The 13,311-nt window shown below is 39.3% G+C and overlaps 1 protein-coding gene across 1 annotated transcript in view; it reads left to right on the top strand.

Annotated features, from left to right (window-relative positions):
- The window catches only part of HEATR5B (HEAT repeat containing 5B), a 147,505-nt gene that overhangs the window by 3,312 nt on the left and 130,882 nt on the right, over positions 1 to 13,311 (top strand). The window contains exons 3-4 of the mRNA XM_058278392.2: positions 7,873 to 8,084; positions 10,470 to 10,578. Of these exons, the coding sequence (XP_058134375.1) occupies positions 7,873 to 8,084; positions 10,470 to 10,578 (321 nt within the window). The remainder of the gene's footprint in view (positions 1 to 7,872; positions 8,085 to 10,469; positions 10,579 to 13,311) is intronic.

Below are 13,311 nucleotides of genomic sequence, written 5' to 3'. Positions count from 1 at the left end.
ATCTTACATTAATGTGATACCTTTCTCTTAATAAAGTTATTCTATTGCTTCTTTTTAATTTTTAAATTTTAGGCATTACTTATTGACTTTCCCACTATTAAAAATGAGAATTTAACTCTTTCACATTCCTGTTCCACCGCATAGTCATACATTTCTTTCTCCCATTCTCACATTATATCTTAATTTTGGTTAGATCAGTGTTCAGTGTTTACATTATTCTAACTTTGTAAATACTTCACAGCTAAGCCATGTAGTGTGCTCTGGTTATCTTCTTCTTCAAGATCTTGTTTTCCCTGCAGTTAATAATTGTCTTGGTATTTTCTTTGCTTGATTTTTTATCTTTATCATTAACTCATCCTTATACTGTCTCCCAGTTGTGTAAATCTAGCATATGTTCAAACATATTAGATATTCTGTCATTTTCACTTTTTAAAAAGAAATATCTACAGCAGTCTCCTGACCTGCTTTAGTTTGGGCTGTGTTCTCTCTACCTAGTGTACAGTGGTCACCCCTTCACATTATCCTGGAGATTCCTTTTTCTTCTCCTTTGTTTTAGATAACCTGTTAGCCAGACCTCACATCTTGTTCTTTGTTGGTTTATTCTCTTATATATCCTCTTGTAGCTTCCTGAGAAAGGGCAAGTGCAAGGTAAATTTTTTGGGACCTTGTATGTTTGAAGCTGTCTTTATTCTCACCTTATAATTGTTAGTATAGCTGCATGTAGAAATTTGGTTTGGAAGTCATTTCTCTTTTCTTAGAATGTTTTCTCAGAATTTTGAAGGCTTTTACCCCTGCTTTGGAGTTTTGAATGCTGCTATTGGGAGATATGATACTTTTTATTTTCAAATAAACTTTTTTTGTGGTACTGCCTGGGGATTGATCCTGGGGCCTTGTATGTGGAAAGCTGGCACTCAACAACTGAGCCACATTGACTCCCCTAAGTTGGTTTTTTCATTTGGTTTGCTTGTTGTTAGTTTTGTTTTATTTGCTTTTTTAGGGGCACCGGAACCGATCCCGGGACCCCCTATTTGGAAAGCAGGCACTCAACTGCTTGAACCATGTCCGCTCCCTAAACTTTATTTTTTAGAACACTTTTAGAGTTACAGAAAAATTGAGAAGACAGTGCAGAATCTCATATTCTCCATACCCAGGTCCCCCATTATTAACATATTACATTAGTATGGTACATTTGTCATAACTAATGAGCCAATATTGATCCATTATTATTAATTAAAGTACTTTTGTTTTCTTCAGATTTCCTTAGTCTTCACCTAATGTCCTTTTTCTGGTATCCCATCTAGGGTACCACATTATAGTTAATTATGTCTCCTTCATTTTCCATTGGCTGTCACAGTTTCTCAGACTTTCCTTGTTTTAGGTGACAGTGACAGTTTTGAGGGGTAATAGTTATTTTGTAAAATATCCTTCACTTGGGATTTGTCTGATATTTTTCTCATGATTAGACTAGGGTTAATGGATTCTGGGGAGGAAGATCTCAGAGATATCCTCTGAGCCTGTTGAGGGCAAATTCTATCAACCTGACTTACCACTTTTGAAATTAACATTGAATATCTAACTAAGATAGTGTTAGGTTTTTCACAGTAAAATTACCCTTTTTCCTCCTTCCCCTACTGTGTCTTTGGAAGAAAATCACTATGTGCAGCCCACATTAAGGAGTAGGGAGTTTTGCTCTCTTCTGATCGTTTTGGGTTTTTTTTCTGACTGTATTTTGAGTCTTGATTTTTATCTGGAAGCTTATAGAATCTTTTCTTTGGGCTCAGTGATGTGAAATTCCACAATGAAGTATATAATTTTTGGTCTGTTTTCACCTATTGTGCTGGGCTTCTTCAAGATGGAAACATGTTCTTCAATTCTCAGAAATGTCCTTAAGTTATTTCTTTATTTCTGCCACTCTATTTTTTTTTTTTTTTGGTTCCCTCTCTAAAGCACGTATTTTGTTTTTCATGAAGTCTGCTGTTTGTTAGCTATTGGAACATATGTTATGAGACTACAAATTAATGCATATGCAATAACTTATTGATTTGAAAAGCATAGATGACTAAAATAACATTTAACATCTATAGTGTGATTATTCTTTGAAAACATTATTTGCAGGTGTAGCAGTTTGCTATTATTTATGAGTTCTAAAAAAAGATAATTGGTTATGTTTGTGAACTGGTCTGTTCCTCTGGGCGTGGATACCCCTACAATTGTGTTTAAATGGAGCATCTGTTATTTGGATATTGCATTTCCTGATCTAATCATCTAATTTTCTTCTTCCATTCTTCCATGTTTTTCATCTCTTTGCCTTTGTGTTCTGCTTTCTTGGGATTTCTCCACTTTATTTTTCAGTCTCTTTTTTTTTTTAAGATTTATTTTTTAAATTTATTTCTCTCCCCTTCCCCGCCCCCCCTCCTCCAGTTATCTGCTCTCTCTCTCCATTTGCTGTGTATTCTGTGTCCACTTGTATTCTTGTCAGTGGCACCAGGAATCTGTGTTTCTTTTTGTTGCATCATCTTGCTGTGTCAGCTCTCCGTGTGTGCGGCGCCACTCCTGGGCAGGCTGCACTTTTTTCCTGCTGGGCAGCTCTCCTTGTGGGGCGCACTCCTTGCGTGTGGGGCTCCCCTATATGGGGGACGGCCCTGCGTGTCACAGCACTCCTTGCGCGCATCAGCACTGCTTGTGGGCCAGCTCATCACATGGGGGAGGAGGCCCTGGGTTTGAACAGACCCTCTATCCGTTGAGCCCATCCACTTCCCTTCAGTCTTTCTTTTGAGGCTTTTGTTTGCAAGTCGTTTTTTCTTCCCTCTGAATGTTCCTTTTAAAAATAGGATCCTGTTTTATTTTTATTTTTCCTGAAAATAATATCGTCACTTCTCTCTGAGGAATTAATAGTTTTTTTTGTTTTCTTTCTACATAGATTCTGTTATTCAAATTGCTTTTTAATGTCTATGTTTTATTCTCTTTGAAATTAATTCCTTTCCTCAAATGTTTGATGATTTTTGGCTTTCTGCTTATATTTAAGAATGAGCAGTAAGAACTATTCTGGGCAGGATTAAGGTTTTTTTTAAGGAGGTGCTGGGGGTTGGATCCAGGCCTTGTACGTGGGAAGCAGGCGCTCAACCACTGAGCTACACATGCTCCCCAGAGTTAAGTTTCAACTGGGCATCACTGCAGGGTGATTGGCAATTTAGGATCCCTGACATTGGTATCTCAGGTTTCTCTTGAACTGCTCATTCCCCAGATGAGTGTTTTCTCCTTTACTGTCTGAAGGATCTATGGCAAGCTGCTTAAGATCTGTGATGGTGGGAGAAGTCTAGGGACCTCAACATTCAGAATGTAAACTTTCATGTAATACCCCTGTTTTCAGAACAGTTTCCCTAGGCCACATCTGTGCCTGTGCTCCGCTGGTCCTGAGGTGTGCTATTTTACTTTTTCCAGAGAATAATCCTCCAGTCTTCTTATGGAATGGAACAGAGAGTTACGGGAGTATTACAGCTTCTTAAAAACAAGACTTTCAGTATTATTGCTTCGTTCTGTGCTTAATTTCACTCCTACGTCCAGAAATACATACACTCTTAAAAAGCACGAGTGTTAATGTTCTGCATTGTAAGTTGGGTCTCTTCTTAGCTTTCCCTACTTGTGATAGCTGGCTTTTTTTTTTCCTGATACTGGAGATTGAACCCAGGACCTCGTACAGGGGAAGGAGGTACCCAGCCACTGAGCTACATCTGCTCTCTGTTTGTTGCCTTCTAATATGATTTCAGGGGGTTTCTGGAGGATCAGAATTAATATATGGATTCTTTTTCTGTCTTTAACTAGAAATCCCTGTTTATCCTTAAACCTTCTCCAACTGAGCATTAGTAATCTCTACCCCATTAAACAGCTCTTGTCCAGCCATCTATTATCTTTAAATTGCTGAAACCAATGGTCAGTATCCTGTCTTACTTGACCAATCAGAGGATTTTGACTTAGTTGATTCTCCTCCTTAAATACTTAGATATTTTTTATTTTGTTAGGAAATTGATAAATACAGGAGTATGCAAGACATACCCAAGTTATGAAGCACAAAAAATGAACATTTTTACACTTTCCATCCAAAGTGAAAAATAGATTATTATTACTGTTGATAGTTCTTTCTATTTGTTGCTCCCCCTGTCTAACTGGCTGCTACTTCTCATTTTTTGATGGCTTTTCCTCATGCCTGGGCCCTCTTTTCCATCTGTATTTTTTCCCCTCATTGATATCACCTAATCTCATGATTTTGACTACTATCAATACACTAATGAAACCTAGATATCCAACTACCTCTTTCACTTGGATATCTAAATGGCATCTCGAAGTTAACACATCCAAATTAACAAAACCAAATTCTTGATTTCACCTCCCGAACTTGCTCTTTCCCCAGTATTTTCCAGGTCAGAAAATGACCATTTCATCCTTCTAGCTGCTCAGGCCAAAAACCTCTGAGTTGGGATTGTGCAAAGATGGTGGAGTAAAAGCTCCAGGAATCATTCCCTCTACACAGTAACTACCGAACTGGTAGGAACTGTCTGAATCAACTATTTCAAACCTTTGGAGCTAGTGGAACACTGTGCAGCATCCAAGGAAGAGCTAGAGGAAGAAGCTGGTAAATTGTGATAAATACTGGTAGTTTTCACCATACTTGCAGCAGCTACCATCCCCTATCCTCAGCCTTCCAGCAGGTGCCAGTGGGGTCCACAGCCTGCAGCACCTGAGGCAGCTTGCTGGTTCCAGGGTAGGTGATAAAGACCTAGTCCTCCCATAATCTGGAATGGCTAATCACTGCTTTTGATCAGCTACTTCAGATCTCTGGAATCCAGCTCTAAGGGTGGCCCTTGTTCCAACCCCACTAAGGCAGAAGTGAAAGAGAGATTTAAAGACAGAACTCTTCCTCAAAACTGGAAAACAGTTCAAGGGCTGCAGTAACTGGGCGAGTGTGGAATCAAGAAAACACAGCTTCAGAAGCCACAGGAGAAGCTCCTGGTGCCCTTGCTGGCCCCTTCCTCAACCCCTCCACAGCATGGTGTGGAACCAGCCTTTGCTTCCATTGTGGGTCCTTGGCCCTGATCTGGTGAGAGTGGATAACCCCTATGCGCATAGTAGCATGCCTTTATTTTGGTTCTAATGAGCTGGGAGGCAGACTCCTCTCTGGCTTGCCCTTCCAGAATTTGCTTCCAGGCAGAAGCAGCTTGGCACAGCTAAAGCAGAATAAGAAACAAATCAAAACAGCGTGGGATAAAGGCATACCTACTTTCAGTCATGTAATAGAGAACCCGGGAGAGAGAGAAAGTCTATTTCATTGGGAATAGAGGGGGTATTTACATACCTGTAAATGGAAGAGTTCTTAAGTGTAAATGGAAGGGGCTTAAGGCCACTAGCAAGCACAAGTCCAGGACAGGACACAGGCTCAGAAAAGACAGGGGGGACCCTGCACTTTGCATTCATTCACCTTATACTGATCTTCCTGATAAGAATGCCGAACTCTGAAGGAGAACACCAACCATAGCAGACTAATTTGTAAAGACTTTGGAAGGCATATTTTGTTTTGGATTGTTTGGTTTTGTTAGTTCCCGGCACTCAAGGAAAACGCTGTCATAACAAGAGAGTTAACACTTTAAAAAATGTACAGTATGCAACAAAGGATTACAAAACTAAGGAATAGCAAATGATGTTCCCTCTAAAGGAAGAGGATAAAAATCCAGAAAACATCTACAAAGAAGACCAGACTATGGATGTACTGGAGAAAGATTTTTAAAGAATGATCCTCACTATTCTCCAGGAAATAAAGGAAAATACAGAAAAAGAACTAAAAAATACCAGAAAAACAAAGAAATTACAATATGAGAATCTCAATAAACTGTTAGAAATTTTAAAAGGGAACCAAACAGAACTACTGGAATTAAAGACCACAATACCTGAGATGAAATATTCCTTAGAGAATTTCAGCAGCAGGTTGGAGCTGGCAGAAGAAAGAATCCGTGATCTTGAACACAAGACACTTGAAATGAGTCATATTGAGAAGCAGGAAAAAAAAAGAAATACTAAAAGCAAAAATAGCTGAAAACAGCTATGGGCACCATCAAGTGCACCAATATATGCATTATGGGAGTCCCAGAAGAGAAAAAAGAAAGAAAAGGTCAGAAGGAATAGTCAAAGAAATAATGCCAGAAAATTTCCCAAATTTAGCAAAAGACATATATATGCAAATCCACAGACCCCAGCAGCCCACAAACAGTATAAACTTGAAGAGAAACCTGCCCAGACAAATAGTATCAAACTTGAATGTAAAGAATAGGAAGAGAGCTTTGAATGCTATAAAAAAAACTACAACAACACAGCGTGTTTTGTCCAAGGGGGTCCCAATAAGACTAAGTGCAGATTTCTCATCAGATATTATGGAAGCAAGAAGGCAGTAGGGTATAGTATTTAAAATACTGAAGGAAAATAATTGCCAACCGAAGAATTTTATATCTGGGGAAATGTCTTTCAAAAGTGAGGGAGAGATTACGGCATTCCCAAATAAACAAAAGCTGAGGGATTTTGTCACCACTAATTCAGCCCTAGAAGAAATGCTAAGTGTTAGAGTCCTTCAGATTGAAAGGGAAAGACCCTAGGTAGTAGATGGAAATGGCATGAAGAAATCAAGGTAATTACATGGGGTAATTATAAATACCAGTACTATTTTATTGTATTTTTTGGTATTTAGCTCCATTTTTTACTTCTGGTACAAAAATGCAAATGTGTAATATGTAATGATAAATCTATGGTTTGGAAAATAGAGTATAAAAATATAATTTGTGAAAAGTACAACAAATAGGTGGGAACATGGGGTATAGGACAGTGTATGTATATGGTATCAAAGTTAAGTCGGCATCAAATGTGACTTCTAGAGATGTAGGTTGTTAAATATTAGTTCCATGTAACCACAAAGAAAATACATGAAAAATATACATAGAAAAAATGAGAAGGTACTCAAAATGGTACAATACAAAAAAATCAAATAAATATGAGAGTCGGCGTTAATGAAATAATTGGGGCAAAAAAATGTATAAGACTTACAAAGGCCAAATAGCAAAATGACAGAAGAAAGCTTTCTATAATCTGTTTCTTTTAAATTGTAAATGGATTAAACTCTCCAGTCAAAGACAGAGATTGGCAGAATGGCTAAAAATTTATGACCCAACTGTATGCTGTTTACAAGACTCACCTTAAATTCAAATATGGAAGTAGAGAGAGCGGAGGTGGCTCAAGCAATTGGGCACCTCTCTCCCATGTCGGAGGTCCCTGGTTCAGTTCCCAGTGCCTCCTGGGGAGAAGACAAGCAGACACAGAGGGCACACAGTGAATGGACACAGGGAACAGACAGTTGGGGGAGGGGGATATATAAATAAATCTTTGAAAAAAAATCCGAGGATACAAGTAGACTGAAAGTGAAGGCATGGGAAAAATATATACCATGTAAGTAATAAACAAAGGTGAACTAGGGTAGCTATACTAGTATCAGATAAAATGGACTTTGTCAAAGAGTTCACATCTTTTGATTACTGGTTTATTTCTTAGTAAGTTGGTCTGCAAAATTTTTCAATCCAGAGTACTCACTTTTATTGGCAGCTAACTTTTTGATATTGGAGAGAAATGAAGGGGAATATTTAATCTAGGAAAGATTAAATCTTTGGTTCCTTTGTTACTGAATTCTTTCTTATCTTGAAAATTCTTGTGTTGTGCTTAATATAATATAGACTAATTTATTGGAGTACCTTAAATGTTAAGTATTTTTTTATATTGACTAAAAAGTAAGAAAAATGTATATAAGAAAACAATGTGTTTTTGTTTGTTTTTAAATAACAGACTGATGTAAAGGAAAAGCAGAAAAAACTTGTTGAACAACTAACTGGATTAATAAGTAGTTCACCTGGACCACCCACACGGAAACTGTTAGCTAAAAATCTAGCAGCCCTTTATAGCATTGGAGATACTTTTACTGTTTTTCAAACACTTGATAAATGTAATGACATTATCAGAAATAAAGATGACACTGCAGCCTACTTACCAACAAAATTGTAAGTATTTATTTTGACAGAGTCTCTTGGCCTGCATGTTTGTTGATTGCTAGATTATGGACTCAATCCTATTCTTTTTTTTTTTTTTAAGATTTATTTATTTATTTATTTCTCTCCCCTTCCCCCTCCCCACCCCCGTTGTCTGTTTTCTGTGTTTATTTGCTGCATCTTCTTTGTCTGCTTCTGTTGTTGTCAGCGGCATGGGAATCTGTTTCTTTTTGTTGCATCATCTCTCCGTGTGTGCGGCACCATTCCTGGGCAGGCTGTACTTTCTTTCGCGCTGGGTGGCTCCCCTTACGGGGCGCACTCCTTGCACATGGGGCTCCCCTATGAGGGGGACACCCCTGTGTGGCAGGGCACTCCTTGCATGCATTAGCACTGCACGTGGGCCAGCTCCACACAGGTCAAGGAGGCCTGGGATTTGAACCACGGACCTCCCATGTGGCAGACGGATGCCCTAACCACTTGGCCAAGTCCGCCGCCTCAGTCCTATTCTTGATCTATATTTGTGGTTTGGTTCAAGGCCAGATGTTTCTAGAGCAAATGTTGAGGATAACAGGTATGAGAATGTGTCTTGTAAGAAAGATAAGAAAATCAACAATTGCAGTATAGTGAAGAGTGTTATGAGGGAAAATAATAACAAAATAAGGTTAGTGAGGTGTGTGTCAAGGAAGGCTTCTTCAAGCTTTAGCCAGGTCATGAAGGATGCATGGAAATTAACTTGGTAAAGGGTTAGGGAGAGAAGAGAGAAAGATGGATGTTGTAGGCCAGCAGTCCATAAACTTTTTATAAAGGGCCGGCTAATAAATATTCCTGACTTTGTGAGCTATATGGTCATCTTCCCCTGTGCCATTGTACTGCAAAAGCAGCCATATATAGTATGTAATGAATGAGCATGGCTGTGAACTATGATTTATAAATGTAGGTAGCCAGCTGGATTTGGCCTGTGGGTATCGTTTGCTCTCCTCTGTTCTTTGATGCTTTAGTTCTTCATTACTTAGCAAATCCACCTGTAATTTTGTAGTTCTGGTTAAGTAGGATTTATTCATGTGTATTTCCGGTGGCTGCATAGGATCTCTTTAGGAATTTCTGGCATTAGATCAGAAATTTATGTTCATTTTTAGCCTGCAAAAATTTTTTTTTTTTTTTTAAGATTTAATTATTTCTCTCCACCCCCTCATTGTTTGCACTTATCTTCCTTGTTTCTTCAGGAGGCTCTGGGAACCAAACCTGGGACCTCTGATGTGGGAGTGAGGCCCCCAGTCACTCGAGCCACCTTCATTTCCTGCTTTGTTGTGTGTCTCATTATGTTTTTTGTTCTGCTTGTATCATCTTGCCATGCCTATCCATAGTCTTCTTTAGGAGGCTCTGTGAACCAAACCAGGGACCTCCCATGTGGTAGGCAGGAGCTCAATTTCTTGAGCCATATCCGCTTGCCTAGCCTGTAAAATTTTGAGAAGAGCATGGCATGTGGAGTTAAAGTGTTGAAGATGGATTCCCTTATTCTACTATTTATTACTGTATGATCTTGAGTTAAATTTACTTAACCTCTCTCAGCCTCAGAGTAATGTGCTCAAGTCACATAGCTATTAGGTGGCAGGTTTTAGGATTTAAGCACAGATCTTGGCAGGTTTTAGGATTTAAGCACAGATCTGCCAAATTCCAAAGCATATGCTTTTAAGCACTATGTCCTATTCCAGCCTCTCTAAGGTAAACTCACAACTATCCACTTATTCACTATTTGAGGGAGTGATGGTGGGTAATTTCATTGTTCGTGTAGAACTGTGTGCTATTGCATTTCTTCTTTCCAGTAGTCACATGTGTCATTAACATCATTTAGGTTGAACTTTACATGTGTTTTTTTAAGTGCCTCCTTTTAATTGTGTACTATGAGGTAGGTACTGTGAGCAAAATAAAATGTATGAGGGGTATTTCTTGTTTTCCACATTTACAATTCCACTGGTGAGATTAATATAGATATATAAAATGGTCAAATCACAGCATAATAAAGAATATAATTTTATCAAAATGAATGGTTGACATTAAGAATTATATATGAGAGAAGAGAGGGATCATTGTGGTATAATATAATTTGTGAAGTCTTTTTTAAAGGAAAGGTTAGGCCTCTTCCCAATGGACAAGTGTGATTTACTATGTACAAATATATACTTATTTTCTTGTACTCCTAACAAAAATATAGTCTTATTAACTTTATGTTGCTTGTTGCAATTATAAAGAAAAAAATTTTAAAAGTTGAAAATCAATTCAAGGCTTAGAGCAAAAAATGACTTAGACAATACAAATTGATTTCTGACAATGAGAAAAATGTAATGAAATTGTATTGCTAACCTGGACAATTACCACCAAAAATATAATTTCTTTTAGGGCTGCAGTGGCTTGTGTTGGAGCGTTTTATGAAAAAATGGGGAGAATGTTAGGCAGTGCATTTCCAGAAACAGTAAATAATCTTTTGAAATCTCTGAAAAGTGCAGAGGTAAGTTTTACAATCGTTGGATGCCAGTTTAAAAATATGTTTGCCTGTTGTTTTTTTTTTCATTGTGGAACTCATATAGCTTCAAGGAGGTAATGTAAAATTATTACATGTCTCTTCTTTTAATGTATATTACCTTATATATAAGGGGGAAGGAAAGAATGTTTTTTCTTGACAAAGAATGTGTTTACCTATACTTTTTTCCCCATATAATAAACTTTATTTTTAAAGAAATTTTAGATCACAGAGAAGTTCCACCGAAAGTATGGGGATTCCCATATACCCCACTCCCGCCCTGTTAGGTTCCAGGTTAAAGAGGCTCAGAGACCAATAGAGATTCAGGCAGGAGTTTAATAGATTGCCGGCCTGACAGAGGTCTGAAGTGAAACTTTGGCCCGTCCAGGTTAGGAGTGCTCCTTTTGAGCTGGGAGAACTGGGCAGGTTTACAGAAGTGACGCGTAGGTGTGGTGAGAAGCTATAGGGTGGGAAAATACCAACTTAGCTATTTCAGAGTAGGGCGTAATGTTCGAGAAGTGTCCAACCATTGGGGAAGGAATGTTCCGTGGCCTTGTGGGAATGGTGATAAGCAAGGGCCAGAACAGGGCCTCCTGTGTTTGAGCACCTACGAACTTGGAGCACGAGCACACATCCTAACATTCCCAACTTTAGTTAGAGAAAATTAAGAAGTTTAAGGGGGGAAGGTGAGAGAGTGGGGGCATTGAAATTCTCCTGGCTACTTCCTTCTGGATTCCGTTGTTGTCCCCCTTTGGGCATTGACTTTTGATTCAGCAGCTGGTTCTGTATTTCCCGCAGCGGGAGAAGATTATCTTCATGATTATGGGTGGCATTCTGGACTGTTGTTTGAATAAACTGTGATATTGCGCAGAAGATGCATGGACCTGCTGATAGGAGAAGAATGAGAGCTAGAAGTGGGATAAGGATAGGAATTAACCATGAGAACCATGGTGAACTATGAATCCATTGTCCGCAGGAGTTTGATGAATGTTGGCAAATTTTGAAGGCTCGGTTAGCTAGTTTTTTTGCTGCATCTCTAACTATTCCAGACTGGTTGACATAAAAATAGCATTCTTCGAAGAATAGGCAGAGTCCGCCTTTTCCTGTGGTTAGGAGGTCTAGGCCTTATCGGTTTTGTAAGGTGACTGCTGCCAGGGAGTCTACCTGATCTTGTACTTGTATAAGGCTTTTGGAGATTTAATCTAGACTTTCCTGGAGATCCTGAGATAATGTTTGTAAATAGGTAAGGGATGTAGTCAGTGCTCCAATTCCAGTGCCTATTCCAGCTGTTATTCCCAGAATGGCCATGAGAGGGAGTAAAATGATAGCTCATTTTGGTCTAATATGTGCCTTATTAGACTGGCAGGCTCTGGTTATTTGGAGCTATGTTTACATTGGGAGAGAGGAATACTAAAGTGCAAGTTCCAGTCCATTTTGTGGGAAGGCATAGGTAGGTGGCTGTGCCACAGAGAAAGAAAATTCCCTGCCCATGTAGACAGGTGGACACAGGTATGGAGAACAGGTGTTGGAGTTGTTGCCTTGTTTCTTTTTCCTAGGCATAGATGGTTCCCTCCAGGGTGGTGCCATTTAGTGGTTGTAGGGTTGTAGAGGGATTGGGGGAAGGACTGTGAAAGATGAAGTGTTTATAAGGGTCTATGTAATATTCTGAAGAAGTTTTGGATAATGAGGTGAGTTTATGGCATTTGGTTTGGTCATCTTTGTTAGGTTGCCAAGAAAGAGTCCCTCCCTGATGATGGGATGGCCTGGACAGAATTGAAATGCCCTGGTGTGCATCAGCGGTAAGCTGGATAAGCCCTGAAAACGGACTAGGCTTAGGAATTTAGCATCAGCCCTGGGAATGGTGCTAGAGTCCACTCTCTGCGATAGATGTTCGTGTGATGGGTTAACCGTAAGGGTGGTATTGAACAGCATGGGGGGCAGGGATCCAGCTGGATCGCCTCCTGGTCGTGCGGGACAGGTGATACATAGGGGCCTGTGTGAGAAGGGGGTTGTTGGCAGTCTAGGGCCTGTAATAGGAGGATTAAGATGGAGAAATTTCATGAGGATTTTTTTGCAGGCTGTGTATAGTATGGAGGCTCGATTTGTGGCAGCAGTAGGGTAGTTGCTTCAGAAGGTGTCGGCTCTGCCTTTGAAGATATTCTCTAACCGTTTGGATATTCTCTGTTTGGAGTATGTTAATGATGTTGAGGTATTAATCCTGGTTTTTAGAGATGTGGGTAGTGCTGTATATGCAGAGGAAGATAGTGAGAGGTATAACCAGCAATTTTGGTGTTATTTAGCAGATTGAAGGTAAGTTTAGAGCTCGTTTGAGGTGTTGGACATTAAGGAGGTTTTGTACTGGGGCAGCTTGATTTAGGGGTGGAAAAGTAGGGATGGTGTGGCAATGTAATAGGAAAACAAGGGGTAGAGTGAAACCAAGTGTTTTAATTATGGTAAAGGAGTATTAACAAGACAAAGGAGAAAAACTGGGTTTGGGTGGGTGAAGGATATGAGGTTTTCTTGGATAAAGCTTAGGACTTGGGGTATGGTGAAGGACTGTGGTATGGGAGGCAAATGTGAGGATATAATTTTAAAGAATTTATGGTGGGGGCTTATTAAGGGGAGGGGTTGGGGGGATCTCACCAGGGAGCCTTTTTATTTGTAATTTGAAGTTTCCGTGACGTTTGCAGGTGTAGGTAGAAGTGCTGGAGTTGATTCTTC

Source organism: Dasypus novemcinctus, chromosome 17 (assembly GCF_030445035.2).
Source record: "Dasypus novemcinctus isolate mDasNov1 chromosome 17, mDasNov1.1.hap2, whole genome shotgun sequence".
Classification (NCBI taxonomy): domain Eukaryota; kingdom Metazoa; phylum Chordata; class Mammalia; order Cingulata; family Dasypodidae; genus Dasypus; species Dasypus novemcinctus.
The sequence above is the reverse complement of the archived record's forward strand: the minus strand, read 5'-3'. Positions and strand labels throughout refer to the sequence as shown.